This window comes from Gouania willdenowi, unplaced genomic scaffold (assembly GCF_900634775.1).
Source record: "Gouania willdenowi unplaced genomic scaffold, fGouWil2.1 scaffold_346_arrow_ctg1, whole genome shotgun sequence".
NCBI lineage: Eukaryota > Metazoa > Chordata > Actinopteri > Blenniiformes > Gobiesocidae > Gouania > Gouania willdenowi.
This window is the reverse complement of record NW_021145109.1, coordinates 94465-114607: the sequence shown is the minus strand read 5'-3', so window position 1 is coordinate 114607 and position 20143 is coordinate 94465. Positions and strand designations below refer to the sequence as shown.

Here is a 20143-nt window from a genome sequence, read left to right as displayed (position 1 = left end):
TATGCAATGCCGGTGAATCCAGTGTTAATGTTTGTTCTGTATTGCCATGTCTGGGTTGCCATGTTGGGTGTTTCCGTGTGTGTTTGCCGCCCTGAGTTAATGAATGTGATTGTAACGTTCCTCTTGTTCTGGGCTGTGTCCTCACTCTTGCGTTAGTTCGTGGTAATACATTTTTTTTGTTCTGGGGACTCAGAGAAGGCCTGGGAAGTGTCCTTGTGTGACAACTCACCACAGGGGGTCAGGGGTCAGTGGAACAGTTCTGTGATCTTACAGGATCCCAAGATATCTGTTTGAAAAGGAGGGAGCATTTCTGGTCAATGCTGGCTCCACTATTTTTCAGAGTAGTAACAGAGATCAAAAATGAAGGTCATGTAGGAGGTCACATGAATACAGCTAACATTAAATTATTACTTAAACCAGACAAGAACCCCATATTACCCTCAAGCTATCGTCCCATCTCACTTATTAACACAGACTTAAAAATTATTTCCAAAGCTTTCACATCTAGGTTAGAGAAAGTAGTACAGTCAATTATACACCAAGACCAGACAGGATTTATTAAAAATAGACACTCCACAGACAATGTGAGAAGACTGTTTAATGTGATCAACATGGCACAGAACTCTAAAAAGAAAAAAATAATCTTGTCACTCGATGCAGAAAAAGCATTTGATAGAGTAAACTGGTCGTTCCGCCTAGCTGTCCTTGGCAAATTTGGCTTCGGAGAATCATTCATCCAATGGATCTCCACCCTGTACAATAAACCTAAGGCCTCAGTAACCACAAACAAAATAACGTCCCAAAGCTTCACACTGCAGAGGGGAACCAGACAAGGCTGCCCACTCTCACCTTTGCTTTTTGCAATATTCGTTGAACCTCTCGCAGCAGCTGTACGTCAGAACTCTGTTATTAAAGGAATCCACTCATCCATCTCAGAACACAAAATTATACAGAGCTCTCTCGATCACCAACTGTAATTACTTACCAATCGCTAAGTGGGAGGCCGAACTCTCAATCACCCCGAGCATTGATTTCTGGACAGAAATTTGTTGTAATACTTTTAAGATGACGAAAAACACAAACCTTCAGCTAATTCAATACAAGGTCCTCCACAGATCCCACATTACCCAACAGAAAATGCATAAAATGGGCTTCTCCTCAACAGACATCTGCTCTCAGTGCACCCAGAATACAGCGGATTCCTATTTACATGCCTTATGGCTTTGCTCCCCAGTGCAACACTTTTGGATTCTAATTACTGAAAAACTGTCCTCCATTTTGGACTGCAGAATTCCTTTAGCTCCAAATCTTTGTCTGATAGGCAACCTGACAATGCTTCAACTTCCAGCAAACCGATCACAATCAATCCTTGCGGCACTAGCCATAGCAAAAAAAACAATATTACTAAATTGGAAAGACAAAAAATCCTTAAACATAAACCAATGGCAAAATCTCCTCACAGAATTTATCTCCATGGAAAAGATGTCTGCTCTCAGAAAACAAAAACAAAAATAACGTGCTTTGAGGAGCGTTGGACTCCTTTTTTAATTGCATTAAATCTAAATTTTTAAAGCCTGATGATCTAGCCTGCAAGCGACTGCCAGCACCACTCTTTACTAACGCACTAGTCCAACTGTAGGCCTGGGCCGCCTTGGGCCTCTGGGGTAGTCTTGGCCCAGGGTGGTTGGGGAGGGTTGCCGGGGTGCCTGGTTGCCTCAGCGTGGGTGTGCATTCCATCTGGGTGTTCACAGGGTCCCAGGGCTGTTTGATTTGGCACTGTTGCCCCTTGCATGCGCATCTGGTTGGTCTCTGGGGCTGAGGCCCTGCGTGCTCCTCTGCCGCTCCTTCCCCTTGCTCCCTGTCCCCTCCTCCTTTGTTCTTGCGCCCGCCATCCTGTTGGGTTGGGTTTGGGGGGCTCCCGTTGGCCTGGGGACTGGTGGGGGGGCTGTGGCTCCCGCCTGGGGGGCGGGCGGTGCCGTGCCGGGTGGGTTGGCTGGGGGGTGGTCTCGTTGGGGGGCCTGGGGTGGTGGGGTCCGTGGCTCCGGTCCGGGGGGATCCGGGGTTGTGGTTGGCTTTGGGGGTGGCTGCTGCCCGGGGTCGGCGATTGCCTCCTGGGTCGCTCGGTGGCGGGGTGTGGCTGTCGGTTGCTCCGTCGGCCCTTGCGGGTCCTCGGCTTGGCTCCCTGGGGCGCACCTTCGCCAGGGATGTCGCTTGCGTGACGGGCCGGGCGGGGCCCCCCTCCGGGCCTTTTTTTTTTTTCTTTTGTGGACCGCAATGGCCGGGGTGTGGCCAGTACGGCTAGGGGTGTGGGGTGGGGGGTGCTATGGGGCCTCCCCGGGGGTCATGTTGGGTGGGTGTGCGGGGGCGCGGTGCGTGGCTCTTGGCCTGGTGGATCCGTGTCGGGATTGACTGGTCTGCTGGCTGGGCGCACCGGGCGCCATTCCGGGGCGGGGGTGTCCCGGGGGTGGATCCGTGGTCTGGGTGTCCGGGGGCGTGCTCTCCTGTCATCTGCCCGGGGACCGGCCGCGGCTCGTGGTGGCGCTGCGCAGCCTTGGGCGGGGCGGGGCTGGTGGCCTGGGGCCCGCTGTCGTCTGGGGTGCGCTGGCGTCGGGGGGGTGTCTCGTGCCGGTGCGTGGGTCGTCGGGGGTCCCCTCCGTGGGGGGGGCTCTACTAGCGCCGTTGGTGTGGGATGGCGGTACCGGGCTGGGGGTGCTTCGGTACTCGGGCTTGCCGGTCCGTGGCTGGCGGGGTGGCCCTGCTTGGCGGTAGATGGTGTCCTCTTTCGTCGGGGGGGCTGGGGCCGCCTTCCGGTGGAGGGTGTTGTATTGTGGCGCCGGTTGGGCCTGTGCTGGCCCTGGTGCGGGCACGGGCCTCCCCCCTGCTCGGCCGCTCTCCTTGGCGGCGTCGCTCTGGGCCGGCGTGCGGCGGGGGTCGCCCCCTGGGGCACCGGGGGATGGGGTTGGTGTTGGTGCCTGGCTGAGCCCGGGGGTGGGGGGTGCCGCCGTGCTCCGGGGGCCATCGCGGTCTGGGGGGTGTCGTGGGGGGGGTCTCCGGCTTTGCTGCTCCGGGGCCCACAGTGCCGCTTGCCCGTCTGCACCATCTACCATCTCGCGTGGCCCGCCATGCGGACGGGCCCGGCTCACACCGGACAGGCCTCCTACATGTACACTTCACCTCACTCCCAGCTGGTCTGGCCCATTCACAAAATGCACCACACACCCATACCCAACCCTTGGGGGGCTGGATGGTGGGACTGGGGGTGGAGGGGGCCGCCACCTGTGTCACTATGTAGTGGCGTGGGGGCGGCACTTCCACCTCTAGTTACCCTACTAATCCCTCCAATTTTAATCACACCTCAACATGCCACCCCCCGGAGGGTGTATCTTCACCTACACCCTCCGGCCTATTACACCACATACACATATATCCACAGAGGCAGGATGGGGAGCACCGCTCCCCTCCATCCCCCTTCTTTTAATTACACCCCATACATTCACTAAACACACACACTCGCACAGGGGATAGGGAAGTGCCTCTCCATTGGGGAATGGAGAGGCACCACAACAGGGTGGTGGATTGGTTCACATATTTGGGCCTCTCCGGTGGGGGCCTGGCCCCTCTGTTGGTGGCTGGGCCACTGCATAGAGTAAAAATACATCAGGATGGTGCGGTCGGGCGTGGCGGTGGGTCTCGGGGGGGCTTTGCTGGGGTCTCTTTTTGCGGGGTCTTTCCGGGCGGTGTCGGCCTGGTAGGGCGCGGGGGTGCTTCCTCCCCTTGGGTGTGGCTTGGTGCTTGTTTCGTCTCCTGGTGGTCTTGGGGGTGGGCCCCACGGTGTGCGGACCCGGGGCGGCCTGCCTCGCCGGTTTGGGGTGTGGGTGTGCTGGGGGTGTGCTGGTGTCCTCGCCGGGGTTGGGGCGGGGTTGCTTGGCGCCTCGGAATGATGCTGTTTACTGGGGGGGCGGCGCTAGCTGTTCCGGTGGTGGAGGTTGCTGTCGGCCGCCTGGTGGGTCTGTCCTGCCATCTGCGGACTGGTGGGTGGGTCCGGGGCATCTTTGGCTGGGGGCCGCTGTTCCGCACTTGATGTGTGCCATTGGGGTGCCTCCGTCCGGGGGGCGGCGGGTCCTGGGCTGCTGGCCTTGGGCTGTCCGGGGCTGTGCGGTCCTGCTGGGCTGTGGCCGGGTCCTGGGCGGGGGTGGGGTAGGGGCCCGGGGGGCTTGGCCCGGGGGCTTGCCCTTGGGGGGTCCTGGTCCCGGGGGGTGCTCCTGGGGCCTGGGGTGCTTGGCTGGCTGGCCGGGCCGGTCCTGGCGGGGGTCTTTCGGGGCGGGTGGAGCATGCCGCGCCCTTGCATACCTACTGGTACGGCCCCTGCTTGGGCTGTGCCCCGTGAGGCAGGGTGTCGGGGCCGGAATAGGGAGCCTCATCCCGGCGAGGCGGTCTGGCTTGGCCCTTGGAAGGGGCCCTGGCTTTAAAAAAACTGAAGCTCGTGGCGCGGGCGGCATCAACAACGGATGATCTGGGGCGCCATGGGGGGCTAGGTTGGGGTGCCTGGGGGCCGGCGGGGAGACTCCCAGCGGCCCCCTGGTGCCTTATGCGGCTTGGGGTGTGGTCGTCCTCCCTGGGCGGGCTGCTCCTGGTGCTGCGTCCGTTCCAGGTCCCTCTGGCCTGGGGTCGGGTCCCTGCTGGCTCTGGGCTCGCCAGCGGGTGCCCGCCGGCTGCCCATTTGGCGTGGCTCTGGTCGTCTGCTGGGCGTGGGCTTCGGCTCCTCCGCTGGGGTCTCGGGCAGGGATCTCTCTGGGCCCTCCCCTCGGGGGGTTGGGCGCGGGGGTGTGGGGGGGGGGGGGTCTGGGGGTTGGGGGTTGGATCGGTGGCGTGGTGCGTTGGGTCCTTGGCTCCTTGGGGCTTTCTCGGGTGTGTTTGGGGGGCGATGGCTGCCTCTCAGCTTGGGATCTTAAGGGCGTTCGGGGGGCTGCTTGGCCGTGGGGTGGTCGCCGGGGGCCCCTAGATTGCCCACTCTTGCTGCTGGCCTGACTGCTTCTTCGGGCCCGGGGGCGGCTCGTGGGTTTTGCAGTGGCGGTTCCTTGAAATACATTTGTCATGGATGCACTTGCCTTGGGCTGTGGGATAACACTCATTCTGGGCTCAAACATAGACACGTTGTTCCCAAATACCTGTTTTATGGAATTTCCACTCACTTCTTCCTCTGCTCACAGCCACCACCATTATTCCTAAGCCGCACACTGGTTACCAAACTGGCTTGATAACACAACAATAAGCACAATATACACAACCACAATTTCACATCGCATCACTTGAAACCTATCGACTACTCCCCACCCATTCCATTTCCTATCTTGTATCCCTCTTCCCTGTTAACTTCCCCACCCCCCTCCACCCCCTCACCTTGGTGTAACACTGCCCTCTCTTTTTTACATCCTCCCTTTAATAAAGTATTTCTTACCCTTCCCTAGGGAGAGCTGGTGATGGTCACAATTATGCAATGAAATAAAGAAATTTATTTAATTGCAATAATAAAATATGCATTGCTGTTAAAAGATTGCACTTCTTGTAGTGTTAACCTTCGACAGCATGTGCAGACAAAGGAAAAAAAAAAAAAAAATGAAAAGGAGGGAGAAGACGGATGTTCTTCGCCCATGTGGAGTTGCTGGGGTAGTTATGTTGTAAATAGTTTGTGATAAAGAAACAGGCTCCGTGGTTAATTCCTGTTAGAAAGAGGGTCTTTAGGCTCGATGTGGTTTGGTTCCCTACACAATTAAAATTAAGTAAATCTGGATAAACAGAGAATATTTCTTTGAGGTTCAATCACCCTCTTTTACATGTAGGTTTCAAAAGTAATATGACAAAAAACAACAGAAAAAGAAAAGTGTACATAGTTTTATATATCAACATTTATACCAACATACAACACTTAAAAATAAAATGTACCACAGTTATACTCAACACAATTACAAATTAAACTGAGATGGACTTACAGAAATTCCTTAGATAACCTGGGCATCTTATTTTCATTACATTTCATAGAAAATATCATCATGTTCCTATTTTACTAACCACTAACACCATTTAACTGATCATAAAACATGTAACATGTTTGTAGAATGAATACTTTTGTAAAATATTTTTTTTAAATCCACTTTTATTTCATCACAATCTTTAATAAAATGTTTCCTCCCACTGTTGAGAAACATACATGTTAGGTTGGATGGAGTGCGTAACCAACCTGGAGAAGTGAATGGTTGCAGAGAACCATTGAACCTATTGTTGGTGAGACTTCATCATGACATTGATCATTCACTTTGATTGACAGGACAGATGATCAGAGGTGCTGAGTTTTTACCACCATAGTTTAAACTTGGATTAAAGAATGGGTGTAGTTTATGAGTGAAGCAGCAGTGAGTGAAAGAGTAGATCAGAGCTGCAGCATCTACATCATAAAAGGAGACCACACCCTCCTCATAGTCCACAAACACACCAATCTTCTCAGGAACACACTTCAGATGAAGAATGACTGGATGATCTTCACATGCTTTATACACATTTCCATCTCTGAGTATCACAGTCCAGTAACCATTCTTAGGAGTCGCAGTAATATATCCCTTCCTGTTGATGGATTCTTTAACCACTCCAAAATTCCAGTCAGTTTTTCCTTTAACCTGAACCTCAAAGTAAAATCTACCTGAACTGAAACTCTGTTTCCCTAAAACACAGACACAAGGAGAAAATCTCTCTTTGTTGTCTGGAAGGTTCTTCGACACATCACTGTCATAAACTTGTTTTCCATCATCAGACAGGACGAGGTGAGATTGAGCTGTAAGAGGATCAAGAGTCACATTTACTGCAAACTGCTGCAGCTTCTTCATCTCTAACATCAGCTTCATCTTAATCATCTCGTCACTGAGTGTGTCCTCCAGCTGAGTCACAGCTCTCAGCACAGTCCCTTCATATGATGATGGATGGACCATAACCTCTGTCCAGTCCTTGGTGGCTGGAGGAGCTTTCAGGGAGCAGAAGTGTTGGAGGAGGTGGTCTTTAGAGTGGGAGAGCTGCTCCACCTCAGAGCTTCTCTTCATCAGCTCAAAGATTTCCTCCTCCAACTCTTTGATCAAACCTTCAGCCTCTGTCTTTTCTGCTTCCTGTTGCGCCTCCATTGTCTCCATCAATTCCTTCAGGCTTCTCTGAACAAGCTCCATCAGAGCAGTGAACACCTCCACACCTTCAGCTTTCCCTCTGTCTGCTGCTTCCTTCCTGAATCTCACTGACTCTCTGATCTCCTTCAGCTTCTCTCGTCTCTTTTGGATCATCTGCTGAAGATACACTTTCTTGTCTTCAAACAGATATTCTCCCAGAGGCACTAACTGGTGACTCCTGTGCTCCAAAAGAGAACACATCAAGCAGACACGTGTCTGATCGCTCTGACAGAACAGCTCCAGAGGTTTGCTGTGCTTTGGACACATCCTGGTTTCCAGGTTCTCCACAGGCTCCACCAGCTGATGTCTTCTCAGACCTGATGCTGTCAGATGAGGCTCCAGGTGAGTCTCACAGTAGGAGACCCCACAGTCCAGGCAGGACTTCAGGGCCTTTACTTTGGTTCCAGTGCAGACATCACAGGGAACTTCTCTTGGTGCTGCTGCTTTCTGCTCAGATTCACGTCTGAATTGAGAAACTATCTCACGCATCATAATATTGACCTTCAGCTGAGGTTTAGTTCTGAACACCTGATTACAAATGGGACACCTGCTGGTGGTCCTGGTGTTCCAGTGTGTGCTGATGCATGTTTTGCAGAAGTTGTGTCCACATGGTGTGGTGACTGGATCAGTGAGCACCTCCAGACAGATGGAGCACAGGAAGTGATCTTCAGATATCCCACTGCAGGCAGGAGACATGTCCACAAACTGAGGGACAGAGACAAGCAGCACATTAACAGGACACTCTCATTGTTGTGGAACATTCCTTTACTAATGTTTCTGAGTCCATCTCACTGGGATCACCTCTAGTATTTAGCATTGATTCAGTCATCCTGTAGTAATGTGGACAGTCGGCTGTGCCTCAGCAGCTGAATGTAAAAGTGCAATAGTTTTAATGTTTAAGGTTCAAATTAGTTCTAAGGTTCTCTGATATTGACACTGGAATTTTTCAAAATTATAGGTTAGGTAGCGCACTTTATTTTAATGTACAATCATTTTTTTTAAAAGAAATAACCAATATATTGTGTAATAACAAACTGAAGTTTAACATAGCACAAACCTTTAAAATCTGCATGGACCACACTACATTTGTCAGTGATTTTGTTTGGGAAAACAAAACAAAAGATTTTCAATTGAATGGTTATTTTTATAATCCATTCACAGCTAATTTATATAAAAAAAAACATTCCCCATGAAGAGTAGAGACTTTTCTTTGATGATTTTACACATCACATTACTTTTAGTGGTGGGTGGTAGATTATCAGAATCAGAATCAACTTTATTGGCCATTACACACGAGGAATTTGACTTGGTGAACTGTGCTCTCTCTAACAATGTAAACACTAAATAATAATAATCAACAAGAAAAAATATAAACATAAATAAAAACAGTAGTTAGACTAATATGTGCAAAACTAAATAAAATAATATAACAATGGCAACCAATGGCAAACTGTTTCAACATTTAATCTCTAACCTGGAAACTGGTTAGAAATATCTGCTCTTCAATCCTGTTTTTTTTTATTTATTTATTTTTTAATGAACATTACATTTATCTCAAACCTCATTTGGACTCGGTAGAATAAAAGTTAAAAATATGGAAGACGTTACGTCACCAAGTCTAAACTTTAGTTCAAATTATCTTCAATGTTCCTCAAATAAAGATATCGATGTAGTTGTAGATATCTGAGAAGATGTTTGGACTTGGTAGAAGTAGAAAGTTATGTTATTCTGTTTGTGTTTTATTCATTTTTATATTTACTAGTCACATTTCCTGAGATGCAATTGCCGTTCGCTAAAAAGCAAAAGTGTTGATTGTCTAAAATAGGAAACAAATGGTTCATTCATTCCTAAGTCAAATATGTTAGTTTCTCATGTATAAATGAATCATAATAAATAAATCTTCCTTGGTATCTGTAACTACTCCAGGGAATTCATTGACAATTACACCAATTTAGCAGAGCCTCTTTACACACTCCTAAAGAAGGATGTCCCTTTCACTTGGGGTGAGGCCCTACAACACACTATGCAAGCTTTAATCAATATGCTAACGAAGGCTCCGTGCCTCGCCTACCCTGACCACAACAGGGAATTCCATCTGGAAGTGGGCTTTTCAGCACACTGCCTCAGTGCCGGTCTGTACCAGATACATGACACGGACAGACGAGTGGTTGCTTACGCATGCAAAACCAGACCTGATAATGTTACAAGGCCAAGACCATGCGATCTCCTTGGTGATTCGCCTCATGGGGGACAATACACCAGACAATCCCTCCTCCTCTGACTTTGCCTCCACACTTCGACCATCTGTTTGCTGTCCGTCGCTCGTTACGAATAGTCAAAGGCATCTTGGTCCATGTTTCTGCAGACTCACAAACGCATGCGTTTGTCATCCGCAAAACCAAAGGGGGGTGATATTGACACATGCCTGTGACGCGCCCTGCGCTGGACACAGTAGAGTCAAGGCCACAATGACAGCTCTGCAACAGATCACATACTGGCCACACATGAAAAAGGACGTAACAGACTCCATAAAAGGATGTCCAGTCTGTTGTCAGTTCCAACCCAATACACCGAGCACCTTTACAAAAGAGAGGGATCACTTTTCCTTGGTCCGATCTCCAAATCGATTGGGTCGGACCCTTAACTAAGTCCACCAGAGGAAACAAATATTTCCTCACACTGACATACGCTTTCACAATAAGGTTGAGTGTCTACCTGCACCAAAAGATACTGCAATGATGACAACATTTCTGCGAGTCAACCACATCTTTTCAAGGTTTGGCTTACAAACCCGCATCAGTTCTGACAGGTGAACTTCTTTCACCGCTGACATGATGAAACAACTCTGGCAGATCCTTGGAGTCAAAGCAACTTTCACATTAGCTACCACCCCCAGTCATCTGGACAGGTGGAACGTTCCAACCACTCGGTGGTAGGAATCTTAAAGAAATATGTCTCTGCCAACCAAAAGGACTGGGATGTCAAACTTCTCCTAGTCCTAATGTCAATCAAGACAACGCCAAACAAATCAACCGGCATCCCACCTTTTGAAATGATGACAGGCAGGCAAATGACTCTACCCACACAGCGCCTGTACCAACCAGGACAAGCCAACATTGCTATCACTTACACCACTCACCAATACATGATTGATCCTGAGAACCACCTCCAAGCTACATTCACGTTTGCTCTAAAACACATCAATTTTTTTTAATTAGCCGTCCAGACATCGCATTCAATAACATCTATCACCTCAAGGGCATCGTAAACTAGAAACTAGGACTGGAATCCACTACAAAAGCTCTATCCAACCTCTAATATACATGTGGTTTACACCAGACATGACCCTAGTCATTGTAATTATTCTCTGTCACATATATCTACCTTCTGCACTGCCGCTTTATGCCTTAGGCAGACCAGGAAAGTACAAGACCAAATCAATCGATCGCGTATTCAAACGCAACCGACCCAGATCCGAGGGTGTACTTTGCTATAATAGGGGAAACCCCAATTACATCACAGAGAAAACAACAATATATTGAATATTGCCATTCTGGTTTTATACATCACAGTATCATCTCAAGGCAAGGGCAAAATATTGAGATGTATATCGTATATCATAATATAGCTTGAAAATATTCAGACATTTAAAAAAGGCCATATTGCCCCGCCCATTTGACGCAGAAAATATGTCAACTTAAATGTTTTGTATGGATGCGTCGTCCCAAACATAAATGTTGTCCCACGCCAGTCCAGAATTGATGTAATACAGAAATCTAGCCCCTAATCCGCCAAATGCTTAGAACGAAGAAGATTATATAACCATTAATGGAGTTTGCACCAGCAGTGGGAGGAGCTTGAGTAACAAGGAGCAACACAGGTTAGTTCATTATCTTTAAATATTGTTATTGTCATACCGGCCCAGCATTTGATTTTGGGTTACACACACATACACGCACGCACGCACGCACACACACACACACACACACACTGTATAAAATGATCCAATTCAAACTAAATGTTAAATGTTAAAATGAACAGATTGAAAATGAGCTTTTATGACCAAGTCGTTCCAAAGATCTTTACAATATCAGCTCATTTACACAAGATTATGACTAAATATGTAAACACATTTAGATTAAAACAAGCAGTATTTACTCACTGGATTGTGGAAAATCACTAAATTAGTCATTAAAGTTGACATTATTATTAGAAACTCACCTTGGTCTCAAACGTTGCTCACTGATGACAACCGTTGGTCTACGTTAACTGATATTTTTAAAGCTACTTTAGTCGTTTCTGACGGTGCAGGAGGAGATTCTGTTGAATGGTGTAAATTCTGCAGCTTTGATCTTCGCCTGAGTTGCGACGACAACCTGTCAACATTGAGCTTCCATTTTAGCCAGAGTTGCCATGACAACCTGTCAACATTGAGCTTCCATTTTAGCCTGAGTTGCCATGACAACCTGTCAACATTGATCTGATCGAAGTTGCCTTTTGTGATTAAATGTATGTCATATTATCATAGGAAGATCAAATATATTAAATTAAATAATGCAAACACACATTTTACTCCTCATAGTGGATATACTGTATGTATGGACTGTTACATCAGGCATAATTACTACCAATGAGAGAGCGTCTTATACAACAATAGAAAACTAATGAACATTTTACTCACCAGGGGGCGCTGTTGGCCAAAAACTTACATATAAGTCGCTTCATTGAATAAGTCGCAGAGGTGTAAAAAGTACTGATATATCCTCAAGTACAGGTACAAGTAAATCCTACATAAAATACTCAGGTACAAGTAAAAATTAGCTCAAATAAATAGTACTCAAAGTTAAAGTTACTAGTTACTTTCACCCACACAGTTATTGTTGGTTCTCTTACATACAGTAAACATCTCATTTAGAAACCATAAAAAGGAAAAAATTATGTCTTTCACAATTGGAATCTAATTTATTTTCCACAAAGGCATCTGTATTAAATAAAAGGTTTGTCAAACTGTAAATTAAAAATAATAATAATATTATTAACACAAATTAATTCAATTCACAATAAAAAAAAATAAAAAAATGTATCAGGCTCTAAGTATAAATACATTTATAAACTCTAAAACTGAGAAAATAACTGGCGTTCAATGCTGTTTTGGCGCTAATCTGATTAGTTGGCTATCAAATGCATTACGTTTAATCTGATTGGTCGGCTATGATGTGATGCATTACATTTAATCTGATTGGTGGGCTATGATCTAATGCATTACATTTAATCTGATTGGTGGGCTATGATCTAATGCACAAGGTTCCTGCTGCTTAACAGAAGGTTTTCCTTGCCGCCATGATGAATTCATGTTGGGTGTGGGATACATATGTATGTGTATATACGTATATATGCATATGTGTGTATCCATAAAAGGAAGAGTCCGTCCTTAAGACTGCTCTACTGTAAAGTGTCTTGAGATACCATTGGTTATGATTTGGCGCTATACAAATAAAGATTGATTGATTGATTGATTGATTACATTTAATCTGATTGGTCAGCTATGATCTAATGCATGACGTTTAATCTGATTGGTCGGCTATGATCTAATGCATTACGTTTAATCTGATTGGTGGGCTATAATCTAATGCATTACATTTAATCTGATTGGTCGGCTATGATGTGATGCATTACGTTTAATCTGATTTGTCGGCTATGATCTAATGCATTACGTTTAATCTGATTGGTGGGCTATGATCTAATGCAGTACATTTAATCTGATTAGTCGCCTATGATCTAATGCATTACGTTTAATCTGATTGGTGGGCTATGATCTAATGCATAACGTTTAATCTGATTGGTCGGCTATGATCTAATTCATTACGTTTAATCTGATTGGTCGGCTATGATGTGATGCATTACGTTTAATCTGATTGGTGGGCTATGATGTGATGCATTACATTTAATCTGATTGGACGGCTATGATGTGATGCATTTGTTGTTGTCTGGTCATTTAATTTTTTGTAGTTTCACAATGTCTGTTGATCATTTTAAAACAGAAAATAATTTAGTTGCGGTTGGGTGTAGAAATGTAATAAATTACTTTACTTCTTTTAAAACGTACTTGTACAAGTTAAATTAGTGATTTAGAAATATACTAAAGTACGAGAACCCATCAAAGCAACTCAATTACAGTAATGTGAGTACTTGTAATCCATTACTTTCAGCTCTGATTAGTCACAGACCAATATTTTTAAATGAAAAAGGTGTGACATATTACAGAATTTACGGTATTTCAGTCAAACAAATATTCACTGCTCACAAAGCTTCGCTAGCTCTGAGTCTATGATAAATATCTATAAAACTTTTCCTCTTTGTTCCAAAAACACCCTAGAGCGGATTAGACAGTTTGTGATGCACTTTTTTACGTTTGCTTGTGTGCATTAAAGCATGTTAGTGGATTATCCCATCTAGTAGATTAAGGCATCATTAGCAGATAACAGATGAGGATATGCTAACGTTACTGGATAAACATAGCAACACAGCGTTAATCGCAAGGTTCAGTTTTAATAATGCCATTTCATCCAACAATGTGGAATTATAGAATATACTATTTTGCTGTAATAAATTAAATGAATGAATTAGATATAATTTTAGGACATAAAGACTGCTATGAATCTAGATAATTGTATCCTGGATTAATCTCCATTAACGGGCGTCAACTAACCAAACATTCCCTGTCAGAGAGAAGCTGTCCTACGAAGGTCGATAACAACACGCTAATTGAAGCCAAGTGTTTTCAGCCTGGGTACATGCGTGTTCACATGAAAGGGGTGGAGCTAGCAAAGTCTGACCAATCACTACAATGGAGAAAACTGGCAGAGTGAGTTTCTTCACAATGGTGATGACACGTGACGATAAAAAAACGTGTGCTGTTGTAATGAAGGGAAACTGATCACTGTCCATTATCAAAGCAGGCTGACTTGATAAGTGATAAAAACCGTTCATGTTGTGGGTTAAAACTACTAATAAATGGTTAATAATATGGTTCACTAATATAATGAACTGTATTAACACATCTATAGTAACAGGTTATGTACCACAGACCTTTAAAACCACTGTAATCAAACCTCTCCATAAAAATGACTTGTCCAATTATAGACCAATATCCATCTCCCTTTAGTTTCCAACATTTTTGAAAAAGTCATCACAGGTCAACTATGTGATCACCTACTTAGGAACAATTTATACAGAGCTTTCAGTCTGGCTTTAGAGCCAATCACAGCACAGAGACTGTCTTAGTAAAAGTAACCAATGATCTTCTCTTAACCTCAGACAGAAGGTTGATCTCAGTTCTGGTTCTCTTAGATCATATCTGTCAAGTTTTGGATTTGAAAATAAGAGAAATTTTCTGGCGCCCACTACGATCCGTCCCACCCGCCCAACTAAGCTCCAGTATTCCTTATATTTTAATATAGATGTACAAGAAATCTAAAATACCCACTTGTCAACCACTTACTAAATACAATGATGTGATTAGAATCTGGTAGGTCGACCTTTATTAACATTTAAATGTTTTGAACATTCCTACTAGGGCTGGTGATATGGACCAACACTCATATCTCAATATATTTTATCTAAATGATGATATAGGATAAAAATCTAGATCATTTTATCAAATAAAGTCTGATCAGAAAGAAAATTGAGAAGTAAAAGCAGCGACTCTTAAAACTAGTATTTTGATACATTAATAAGCTATTTTATATATATATATATATATATATATATATACTGTATGTATATATATATATATATATATATATATATATATATATATATATATATATATATATATATATATATAATGATATATGAATTATTATAGTTTTCTATATCGCCAAAATAGAAAACTCGATACATCTTGAATCTCGATATATCGCCCAGCCCTAATTCCTTTTTTTTTTTTTTTTTTTTTAATATTGAATTGACTTGTATTGAGAATTTCCTTTGTTTTTTCACCATGACCTTGAATTAATATTATTGAACAATACGGTAACAACGTTTCTTGAGAGTTGTTGACCTAGATTTGGAGCCAATGCTTCATCTGTAGCTCAGCGCGTCTTCATCTCAGAACAAATACAGTAAGATTAATTAATTCTATACAAACATCAACAGGGACAATATTATCTGTTGGTCCATCCTGAAATATCATTGTACACTATTTACTTGAATTTACATTTGTTTATTAATAAATGACACTATTACTAAGAACTGGTATTATTTTAAATCTTTAATGCAGGAAAAAAGGAGGAAGATGTTAACACAGATTTTCTTCCATAGAGCAGTCATGGAACAGAACCAGGACCATGTCCATGGTCCAAAACCTCCAGCTCATGATGAACTCCACAGCAGTGGTTGGACTGGTGTTGATTCCCAGCCCTAATTCCTAAATTGTAAAATAGCCAAAATAAAAACATAAATGTGTATATGAACAACATGTGTTTATTTAATATACTTAAAATTTATATACAAGTCAACACGTTGCATATTTATTATTAATTTCACACTGCTTGTCTTTAAGTTAGACATTAACATTTTATTTTCATTAGATATTTTCTTATAATTTCTCATACTCACTCATGTGGTTCTCTGGTATTCACTAATGACTTATTGAACACATTTATTACAGACTTTTATTTACACTTTTTTTTAAAGCAGTGTAAATTTGTGGAGCTTGTGATTGGCTGAGTTTTCATGGTGACTTATGTGGTTCCTTTCTGCTGTGGGAGATGCTAAAAGTTACTAGTCTAACAGAACGTGTAACTGTGTCCCATCCTGCTGTTCTTTAGGAAGTTAAACTCTGTGTCACATTTTACAACGTATTTACACAAGTTCTTAGTTTTTTTCGCCGGAACGTCTTCATTCATTCATCTCTGTTCTGAGTTGTTTCTGGGTTTGTTGCAGCTGTCGGTACTAATCTCACGAGAGCTGCAGCCCAGGCTAATTCAGGTGGCAGTTCTCGCGAGGCGAGTGACGCCGTTCAGTTTAGAGAGGCATCTTTTAATTATTATTACATTACATTATTACATTACATTATTACATTACATTATTACATTACATTATTACATTACATTATTACATTAAAATAAAATAACTAGTTTAAAGAGATGGGGTGTTAGGGTTAGTTAACTAACTAAATGAATAGTTAGTGTGGCTCTGGTGCTCAGTTATAGCTTCCAGGAAGGCAGAGACAGGTCAGAGGTCAGGATCTGAGAGCTTTTCAGATCCTAAAAGGTGCTGCTGCACAATCACACAATGGTTAGGTGTGGGTTAGTGAGCTTTTAGCCATGCCTAGCTCAAAGTTATCTGTAGCCCATTCACACGTGAGTGGGAAAATATGAGGCTGAAAGAAAAGCAGGAAGTATTAATTCGATTCTCCTTTCCTGGAGCAAGGAGAAGCATAGCTGGAGTTGCAGTGATTCTCAAACTGTGGTACGTCTACTACCAGTGGTACGCTGATACCTGGTGAGAAGCAACAATTTGAGAACCACTGTTTACAAGAACATGCAAGTCAGACGGAGAAGTGTGGAGTGTGACTACATGTCTTAAGATGAATGCATACAATTGGGAGACATGGAGATGTGAAGAAGCCAAACAAGTTTAACCAAATAAAAAAATAATGTTATTTATTTATTTAAATTGCTTGTTTTATTTTTTGTTTTAGAAATCTTATCTATCCTTTATTTATTCTGAATAATGTTAACACTCCACACCTAATAACATAACCTAATTATTTTATAGAGCTGAATTTGTCAGTTCATTTATTTCATTATTTTCCCCATAATCGTTATTTGAGATGTAATTTACTTAATTTTGAAGCTACATTGGTGCAAAAGTGTCTCCTATTCTGTGTCTGAACCAGAGTTAAGCAAGATTATTGGCCCTTTAATGTTAGACAGAATTAAAGTTAAGTTGAGTCGAACAATCATATTGTCTTTTGCTCTCTGTGTTTATCCCATTCGCGGGGGTGATGAGCCATAGCACGGTTTGAAGAGCTTCCTTAAATGCTCGGAAGTTACTTAACTTTAAACTATCTCATTTATATCTATCAATTATTAAGAATTTCAGAAGGACCCTCTTTAAATCTCAGGCAACCCAGATTGGGCCACCAACCCATTGTTGAGAACAGTTAATTTTACCCTTAAAAATGTCTAAACCCAGTGAAAGTGTTTTATGGCGGAAGAAAATTGTTGGAGGGTTTTGAGGTAAATAATTTTCCTATGATAAAATATAAATCAAAAATCAGACGGACGTTTGCCCCTCCCTTCCCTCATTTGGATTCTTAAAACCATATGATAAATATCATTGGAAAATCATTTATCTGATCATTTTGGATGTGTCTTCGTTTTCCTCTCTCTTGTGTCCGCCTGCCTTTGTGCCCTCCAGCCTCTTCGACCTCCACCTGTATATTGAAAAAAACCAAAACACAATAACAACAACGAAGACATAGACAAGTGTACACAACAACGAGTATACACATACAACAACAAAAACATGGGCACTGAACATGAACAGTAAGGTCAGTCCAGGTCAAAGCAAGTCATTCCACTGAATGTGCTATTATATATATTAAAAACATTGTTTAGTGTTTTTAAACACCCAGAAAAGTAACCTTTAAAACCTGGTAAACCATTTAGAAGGCCCAAAGCCAAAAATCATAAGTCCTTTAACAAGCAGCAGTGAAATCTGAACACCCCACTACATAATTAGCAAAAACAGGGAGAAGATCTAGTGCATCACAACCCAGGAGGAAAGGAAGGTGAAACAGAGGAACATGTGTAGTCAAACAGCCATTCATCGATCAATCACTCAATGACACACATTCGCACTCAACGTGGTTCTCTCAGGCCTACGTAACGTGTCATCATTGAGTCATTCATGCAACGCACACGTTCATGCCTCAATTTTCACATCCATGCATTGACAAGGTTTCGCTGCACAGTGTCTAAGTAGAATACAGGCCTCATCTAACCCACCAGCAGCGATAGCCAGTCCACCTCCTTTCTCGGGGTCAATGAGCTCTTATTGCCATCGGATGCTTGGCAACCTTTTAGCGGTGATCAATCGCTTTTCACTGGCCAGCGATTCAGAACCCTGTCCGTATTAAATAAAGACACAACACAACACAACCTCCTACAACAGACAGTAAAATAACAGTCCAGGAGCCCGCTTCAACCGTATAGAACGGGAGCCCTCGGAACGCCGTCCGGAAACACAAACACAAACACTGCTCAACTAGAATCGTATAAATACAAATTAGGAGCCCAGCGCAAACCGTTCTTTTTTCTAGACTCAGAAAGTAAAAAAAAACCAGGAGCACACTCAACCTCACCTTTTTAGAAAAAAACGCTGGGAGTACCCGGAGCGCTGTCGAGAAACAAACACAAACACTGCTCAACTAGAATTGTATAAATACAACCCAGGAGCCAAGCTCAAAACCTGACTTTTTTTTAGACTCAGAAAGTCAAAAAAAAAAACAGAAGTACACTCAACCTCACCTTTTTAGAACAAAAGGCTGTGAGTACTCGGAAACAAACACAAACACTACTCAACTAGAAAGTAAATGACCATCTTGGAGCCTAGAGGGTTTGCCACATCTAAACGGGACATCTCTCAAATCCGCTTCCACCGGATTCCTACCTAATTAGAATTCGGGAGCGATTCTGTACGTTGACAAGGGCAGCCTCTAACAACCCTCACTCTAAGGGAACGTACAATATTAATATCATAGACTGAAAAATTTGTTCAGAACGATATTCAGTTACCAAGCATGTATCAGATCAGGTGGACCGCTATCCGCTGGCAAGACAGTATGACGCATCATCTGATGTTGATTATAGAAACTAAATTGTAGATGGAGGCAGATTTACAGACTACACTTTAGATGTATTTGTGGTGTTTTGTCATTTTCAATTTGAGTTTTTTAAGAACTTTTCAACTTTTTAATTAATTTTAAAGTAAATGTAACGTTCCACTGGTCAGCAGTTCTTAAACCCATTTCAACTTTTAAAATGTTCAGCTTTTTTGTTCATTTTTAGTGAATACCTTCAACTTTTCTGTATCTTTAACCGTTTTTGACTCACAGCCCTTCAATGAGTTCCATTTTTAGCTTTGACCAACGTCTAGAGTAGAGGGACAGCTTTACCTTCAACTCTTTGTCAACACATTGTCATAACTTGTAAAATATTCAACCTACAGTCCTAATGTTTTTAAAAGTAGTACTTATATCTGTCTCGCTGCTCACAATAGCACATTTGAACTTATTATTGTTCAAATGTGGTTCTATCATAAGTTCTATCACTGCCAATGACATAACCATAATTGTTGCTTCTCATTTCAAGTTTTTCATTCCTGTATATCCAGAAACACACAATGCAAGGAGCATTTATAAAAGGATCTATTACTGTATTACCATGCTACCATTTAAACTGTCTCTGACAGGTCTTCATTTATTTATTTATTTATTTTACCTTGTCTGCACATGTTGTCAAAAGTCAACACTACAAGAAGTACAATCTTTTTAAGACAGCAATGCATGGTTTGTTATTACAATTATATAAATGTTTTTATTTCATTGACAGGTCTTCAGGCCCTGAAGTTGTCCTTATAGCTCTAAACACTGAGGACTACCAGGGCCCAGGAACCTGTCTGCAAAGGAAATCTTTATTAACAGCATTTCAAAGAAAATATTGAAATATTTCATTGATGTATCACTTCTATATTTATTTCCATTGGGTCAATTATATACTTGGTACATTTTAAATTGCAACGTTGATCTGGAAAAATCCAGCATCAATACTCACTTTGCAATTGTACACCCTGTGATTTAAGAAGACCATGGATCATCCTAATCCCTGCTCTGGGACACACTGTGTGTCTGAGCTCTAATCTGTCCG

At 43.2% G+C, this 20143-nt stretch overlaps 1 protein-coding gene across 1 annotated transcript; it reads right to left on the bottom strand.

Moving 5' to 3' along the window:
- Positions 1 to 6305: 6305 nt before the first annotated feature.
- Positions 6306 to 11561, bottom strand: LOC114459798 (E3 ubiquitin-protein ligase TRIM21-like). The gene is made up of 2 exons (XM_028441948.1): positions 11427 to 11561; positions 6306 to 7910 (listed from the first exon to the last, which is right to left on the bottom strand). The coding sequence occupies exon 2, from the start codon at positions 7899 to 7901 to the stop codon at positions 6306 to 6308; it is 1596 nt and encodes a 531-aa protein (XP_028297749.1). The 5' UTR covers positions 7902 to 7910; positions 11427 to 11561.
- Positions 11562 to 20143: the final 8582 nt, after the last annotated feature.